A 7654-nucleotide genomic window follows, 5' to 3' on the forward strand; every position below is an offset into this window, starting at 1 on the left:
ACGAAGAAGGAACTGGGTTAACTGGTTTAAAGTTGTATAATTTGACCTTCGCATACATACGAAATAACAAGGTTAAATAAAAACTTGTAATATATTTATATATATGAGCTTAAAATGTACATATATGCAAGTACCACATTATTATTTAATTAAATAGACTTAGATACTCGCTTATATCTGATTCTATCGAGCCAAATATGAAATATGGCAATTTGATTAATTATTGAAGTATGATATAAATAATAATTATGTAATATTTGTATGTAATGTAAAAATAGGCTGATAAAACTGTTTAAAACATTTTTCGTTTTTTTTTTAAATACGATCTTTAATGGGTTCTAATGACCATCAATAAAAAGAAAAAATCTACTGTACAAACTTCAACATAAACAGTTTCGTATATTTTGTTTCTTTCTTTTGTTTATGAACCAATATTATTTTTTCTTTGGTAGTTATTGATGAGGTTAAGTAAAAATCCTCATTTTTTATAATTATTACGGTCAAATTTCGACCAACAGGTGAACTAGTATTTTCTAATATACTAAGCAACGACAGGATTTTTAGTGACCTCCTTTGTAAGCGGCCTGAAACTACAGTTTACCAATTTAGTACCGGTTTTTTACGTTCCACTTGTGGCATGTGTTATGCAATAAAAGATCATTTTAATTTGAAGCAGCCTAAAGGCTGTTTGAATGAAAATAGTCCTATTCGCATTCAATACACAAACACACGACACGTGCGTTAAATAATAACCGCCTTCTTGAATGAGGCCTAGGGATCTCCGTTTAGTTCCAAATGGTATTTTGATAGTTGTGGGCTAAATTAATGTTTATCAGTGTGTTTTAAATGGTAGTAAGGTCCTTAGAAAGAAAAAAATAAAAAATAACGTGTGAAAAAAATAATAATAATAAAAATAAAAAATAATAATAGTGCAAAAAATATTATTGGTGTATTGTCAAAAATGCGTGGTTAATCTATAAATTAATAATAAATATCGACAGTAAAAAAATAATTAATATAAAATATTATTTAATAATAAATATGCCTTAATTAAAATCTGAAAAATACATTTTTATTTTGATAGCAAATACTTAAGTAATTTTTCAAAGAATTAAAATAAAATCTACTATAGTAGTGTACTTTTATTATATTTAAAAGTGAACATAAAACATACGAAAAAGTGCAATAATAATAAAATATTTTAACAAACAACATTGTCTGTAATTTTATGAAGTAAAGTGCCAAAAAAGTGAAAATGAATCTAAATGTTATGGTGAACAATGCTTTAGGGTTCGTGCAGACCCACAGTAAGAACCCACTGATACATTGGATGCTGCAAATCTTAGCTATATCACATTCTATATCACCAGCAGGATGGCCTATCTCGTATGACATAAGAGGTACAGTATTTTTTATATTGTAGTAACTTAGAAATTATTTTGTATTGTTAGTGAAATTTGTGTTCTCAATTTCGAAAATGTACATTATTATGTATCGGCTATTTGAAGTCCTACTTACATATTGATAGGATAATTGCATATAATAGAAATAATGATAGCTACCTACTATAATACTATTAGTACTTATCTCCGACATGCATTTTTTAACGTTTTTTGATAATATTGAAGTAGCAAACGAGCATGTAGTTCACCTGATTGTAAGTAGCTACTGCCGCCCATCGACATCTGTAATCAAATTAAAATACAATTGGATTCCTAGCCCAGGTCAATCACAGATGCACCGCTAACCGTTTGAGCTGGAATGCCTCAAAAAGTATGTCTCGCTACCACACCTTTTAGCCAGAACACAGCAGCGCTTAAAAACGCTGTTATTAGGCAGAAATAGTTGTGGCGGTGATTCCACCGTAGTTAACTCACAGTGGATTCTATCAACTTTATTTGCCCTGCGTTGTGGACTATGACCTAGAGTTCTCACTCTGAGAGGAGACCTGTTACTAGGCATGGGATAATATTGGCTTGACGACGATATGAAGGTATAAATGTGTGGTTATTTATTACAGACGGATTTCGAGCAGATTTCGTGGTGGTAGGCGCCGGCTCAGCCGGGGCCATCGTGGCCGCGCGGCTCAGTGAAGTCTACCACTGGAAGGTCCTACTGCTGGAGGCAGGTGGAGATCCTCCCCCTGCGAGCGTGGTCAGTATACCTAAGTCATATTTGATAAAGATTTATATCACTAGACTCATGGGATTAAGGATATAATAAGATAAGAATATAATAAGGGCTACAGAGCAGACATTATTAAGGTTGTTATAAAAAAACAAAATTTCATCCTGTTTCATATTAGCAACATCTAGCAACATCTTGGATTGATTGTCCTTTGACATAATATATTTTTTTTGCTGGAACGCCTCGGAAAAGTATGTCCCCCTTACCACACCCATCAAAACGCAACACAGCAGCGCCTTACACTGCTGTTATTACGCAGAAATAGGTGTGGCGGTGTTGCCGCCGGAGTCGACCCACAAACGGCTCTACCACCTTCAATGACATAATATATTTCAGATCAATTTGTTACCAATTGGTAATAGCCTTTGATGGCATTATCTTGTATATCCCTTTGAAGGGCTCATAGTTTCGTGGCATGTGTAGATCTCAACGGATTTACAAAGTTAAGCAATGCTGGTGCAGTCAACAGTTGGATGCGGGATCGCTAGTGGCTAAATTTCACGTCAAAGTTTTAAATTCAATGAGAAAGTAACATTCATAATAACAGACTATTACTGCCAATCGCTTTTTATTACGAAAAAAGTCATCTAATATTACGTAGTGTTTGAAACTTATCGATCTAAGTGCTTTTGACATAATCTAGTCCTTTTTAGTTTCAGATTAATAATTTTGATTACTAATAAACTCGTTATTACATAACATGTTACAGTTACTTAAAAATAAATAATGAAATAATCAAATAAGTTGAGGTCTTTATTATGTAAGTGCTCGCCATTTGATACCTACTCGTATTAGCAATTGTTATAAAATATCTGTTGCAATCTTGCAATGTCCTACCCAGTCCTCATTATAACCCGATTTTTACTTACACAACAGTTTTGTATTCAAGTATCTAAATTTATCGAATTGCAGCATCAAATTAAATTTTAAGTACAATAAGTAGATTAAAATTACAGAACACGAATGTCTGACCGAAGATTTTTGTCCAAAGCCAAAGCCGATCGACCATCGCCACAACTTCCGGCCGAAGCTAAAACCGAAGAAATACAATCCATAAAAATCAGTTTCATATGTGCGAAAAGTGCAAAATATTTTATCTGTTAAATCAAAGGTTTATATTTACTGTGTAAACAACCTTTGGGAGTCGTTTAAATTCACCTTGAAAGTGGCCAAAAATGAATGAATTACAACATAACTGGCAGCGCAAGCCGAAGCGGAATGTGCGTGTGGCCCTCACGTTTCATCATCTCCATCGAATTCACGCACTCGCATCAGATCAATTAATTTTTGCACTTGCTAGAAACTGGCTTCGGCCATTTTGGTTGTTTAGGCCGAAGGTGGCCGAAGTCAAAGCCGAGCAAGTTTCGGTCTGACACTACCTAACACACATTTTGATAAGTAGTACGAGAAGAACCAATATGGTTTGACTGAGGAGGACTATTTCTAGGGTGTAGCAGTTCTTATGCTTATGTATATGTGGATACGGGCGACTTACATATAAGGCGACGATTTAAGTCCTTATTGGCTACATTTATGATTTGCTTCAGGTAGAATTCCCGTTGTGTATACAGTTGTTTACAGATGTACATGGCGGCAGTCATCACTTACTAATCAATTGAGAGCATGCTCGTTTTTATTTTAGTCTTATATAAAACACTGATTATTATTTAAATGCAGTAGTACCGGTTGTTGTCTCCCATCTAATCCCTGACCGCACTCAACATTGTTTAATTTTATTGGTCAGTTACAATCTCGTCACAATAATAACGGTGTATTAAATAGTTTTATTGTAAAAATAATTGTTTTTTTTTCAGACGCCAAGTTTATTTGGAACGTTAGCGCATACCGAGTACGACTGGGATTATAATGCTTATTTTGACAAAGGCATTGGACAGATTCATCCTAAAGGAATTTTATACATGACGAGGGGGAAAATGTTAGGAGGCTCCTCCTCAAATAATTACGAAGTGTACTCCCGAGGAGTTCCTGAAGACTACGATGAATGGAACGAAAAAGCTCCCGGTTGGAGCTGGAATGACGTTCTGCCCTATTTTAAAAAACTAGAACATATGACCGATATGTCAGTGTTTGAAAATCCAAAAAACGCCTATCTACATTCTATGGGCGGGCCCGTTGCAGTTTCAAGACCCGAGACTAACAGTTACTTCACGAGAGTCAGCGAAATAATTCTGGATTCCTATCAAGAATTGGGTATAAAGAAAATGTTGGAGATAAATGGTCCGGAAAATTTCGGCGCATCTCGACCACACTTCACTTTTGCCAATGGTCGACGATCTAGCACTGCTGAGGCATATTTAAGACCAACAAAAGATCGAGCTAATTTATACATTACGAAATATGCAAGGGCAACTAAGATACTTATTGATCCTAGAACTTCAAGAGCGTATGGTGTAAGGGTATTACTGAAATCTGGAGAGAAAATTAATGTCTACGCTGACAAGGAAGTCATCGTTTCAGCAGGAACAATTGACTCTCCTAAACTCTTGATGTTATCTGGTGTAGGTCCTAAAGAAGACCTTTCTAAATTTAACATCGAAGTTATATCAGATTTGCCTGTCGGGAAGAATCTCCAAGATCACCAGTTTAGTCCAATAGTTTATACAGGACAATTGGGATTGCAAACAGCTGTTCAGAATCTAATAAGCACTACTGAGTTGGACGCTTATCCTGTCCCAATACAATGTGGATTTTTCAAACTGAACAGGTCTTCCGCCTATTATTCGAAGTCTAATAAACCACAATTTCAAATATTTAACATACATATTGGAGCAACTGCGTCCCCAGCTATATCTATAGGTTGCAGGTCAATAGCCAATTATGACGCAGCGTTTTGCAATTCATTTAGTATGGCTAACTTGCTTCGGGAAATAGACATGACCTCTCTTGTTATGTTGCATCCCTTATCCAGGGGAAGAGTGTCATTAAAAAGCCCAAATCCTCTTGAAGACCCATTAATAAAGCTGGGTTACTTCAGAAACAAGCGTGATATCGGCTTAGCGATGGAAGGCGTCAAATTTATGACCCGGTTAGCTCAGACTACGTATTATAGACAAGTTGGTGGTGAAGTTGTTAAGCTGAGTATAACAGGTTGTGAAGACTTGCCGTGGGGTTCGGATATGTACTGGCATTGTTATGTGAAGAACGCCGTCGGTTCCTTGTTGCATCCAGTGGGAACCTGTGCGATGGGAGCTGACGGGGTTGTTGACGAGCGGTTACGGGTTCACGGGGTTCTTGGCTTACGTGTGGTGGACGCATCAATCATGCCGATGATTCCGAGCGGTAACACCAATGCCCCAACAATGATGATTGGCGAGAAAGCGGCCGATTTGATTAAGGACGATTATAACATGCTTCATGACTACACGAATAATGACTATTAATAAGGTTGAACCAATCACGGATAGTTGTGCAAAAAGGTTTTATATTTGAGGGTCATCAAAATTATATGTAACTGTTTCAAGGTTTCTTGACCTTCCTGATGAAATATGTAATTAAGATGGCAATGAAGATGATCAGCAGTTTAGAACAATATTTAAACAATTAAAACCTTGATACTGGTAATAAAGATTGGTTTAAAAGTTATTTTAAACAATTTATATTTTGGAAGGTTCTTTTAAAGATTCCGGAGGCTACACAGTGTAACCAATTTTTGCCTATAATAACAGTGTAGTTGATGTGTCCTAGCTTGGATGGTGTGGTAAGGGAGACCAGGCGTTCCATGTCAGTCCTGAGTGACCAACTTCAACTCAATTCCTCCTAGAATAGATTATAGATGTCCATGGGCGGCAGGCCCCTTGCCACCAGGTGAAAATTAACTACATAGGGTTTTGAGTTCAATTCTCGGGTGAGCAAATATCTAAATCATTATTTAGATTTTAGATACGAGTAAAATATTTTAATAATGTATGTGATTTTTTGTGTACTTTCGATGTGATAATAGATTAAGTTGTGCCTTCATATTGTTATATGATAATTTTGTTACATATTAGAAATATATCATAATAACAGTTGAGTTGAGATGTTTTGATGATATTAAATTATTTTGTTATCTTTTGACTTTTTCTTATACTTACAGTTCTCAATTTGTGTAGTGTTATAAGCGAGTATGGTTTTTCAATGAGTTTCATGGAATTCCAGATAGTTTCCATGTATAAAATATATATAATTTATAAATTATAGATTTCGCTGTGTTTGTTTGATAGTTTCATCTGAATCGGTTCAGTAGTTGTAGTTTGTACATAGGGATAGATTTTAAAATGTCTATTTTAGTGTTTTAATTATGGATTTTAAAACAAAATAGCAGTACCTAGTAGCGGCTTACGGTCTTTGGGATACGGGATTTGAAAATTAAATAAAAAATAGGAATTAAATATAACTTGCTTTGATGACAAAGGAAAATATGGTACAAACCTACATCCCTGAGGAATTGAAATGGTCAATGGCAAAAGAAAGGGTCTGAATATTTTATAGGTTTGATGACAGTGACGTCATATATTTATTATAAATTTGCATAGATAATTTAGCACATATTGAACAATAACTAGGTATTTATATGCTTCAATGATTGCATGCACGTATTACATGCGAAGTTGCAAATTAGAGATGGCGATCTGAGATCGATTAATCGAAGAATCGATCTTTTGGACCAAGAAAATCGATTATTTTAATCGATCTCCAGTAATGGATCGATTCAGTGAATCGATCTTTCATCCTATAAAATCGAAAGTCGATCTTTTCGAAGATGGTTGAATGTGTTTTAGACATTTTTTGCTGACGGATACGTATTTCAGTGGTTGTTTGTTCCTGATGAGCTTTTTTTTCCGCTATCTTCCCCCCTTTTTCGCTTAAAAGATCAAAGATCGATTTTTGGAAAATCAATACTTCGGGTCTCGATTTTTTGTGAATCGATTTATGGCACACTAAGCACTTCTATTCGAATTAGGGGTGACGATCTGAGATCGATTAATCGAAGAATCGATCTTTTAGGCCAAAAAAGTCGATTATTTTAATCGATCTCCAGTAATCGATCGAATCAGTGAATCGATCTTTCACCCTAGAAAATCGAAAGTCGATATTTTCGAAGTTGATTGAATGAATTTTATAGACATTATTTGCTATTTTCGCCCTTTTTGGCTGAAAAGATCGAAAATCGATTTTTGGAGAATCGATTCTTTGGGCTTCGATGTTTTTGTGAATCGATTTTTTGCACTTCAATTGGAATCGATTCAATAATCGATCTTTTTCGAAAGGAATCGCCATCCCTATTGCAAATCAATCATAATACTCGTTATCATGTACTTAATGCATAATTAAAATATATTTGCATTAATTACTTGTGTTTTTTTCTATAATAATATTAATTACGAGCTTTTGCCCGCGGCTTCGCTCGCGTTACGAAGTAATATTTCATCCCCTATTTTATCCCCTTGGGGGTAGAATCGATAAA

General features: G+C 35.2%; 1 protein-coding gene across 1 annotated transcript; it reads left to right on the top strand.

Annotated features, from left to right (window-relative positions):
• Positions 1-1090: 1090 nt before the first annotated feature.
• LOC140754372 (ecdysone oxidase) lies at positions 1091-5689 on the top strand. The gene is made up of 3 exons (XM_073089377.1): positions 1091-1400; positions 2021-2154; positions 4002-5689. Exons 1-3 carry the CDS (start codon positions 1256-1258, stop codon positions 5586-5588), a joined length of 1866 nt encoding a protein of 621 aa, XP_072945478.1. The 5' UTR covers positions 1091-1255; the 3' UTR covers positions 5589-5689.
• Positions 5690-7654: the final 1965 nt, after the last annotated feature.

This window comes from Epargyreus clarus, unplaced genomic scaffold, assembly GCF_041222505.1.
Source record: "Epargyreus clarus isolate Ecla_fem2 unplaced genomic scaffold, WU_Ecla_fem_2.2 ptg000029l, whole genome shotgun sequence".
NCBI classification, from domain to species: domain Eukaryota; kingdom Metazoa; phylum Arthropoda; class Insecta; order Lepidoptera; family Hesperiidae; genus Epargyreus; species Epargyreus clarus.

Excerpts from the sequence above, each read along its gene's own strand:
- LOC140754372 (XM_073089377.1), top strand. The coding sequence starts at position 1,256 with ATGAATCTAAATGTTATGGTGAACAATGCTTTAGGGTTCGTGCAGACC. Across the intron at positions 1,401-2,020 it reads TATCTCGTATGACATAAGAG|ACGGATTTCGAGCAGATTTC; the intron begins GTACAGTATTTT and ends TATTTATTACAG. Across the intron at positions 2,155-4,001 it reads ATCCTCCCCCTGCGAGCGTG|ACGCCAAGTTTATTTGGAAC; the intron begins GTCAGTATACCT and ends TTTTTTTTTCAG.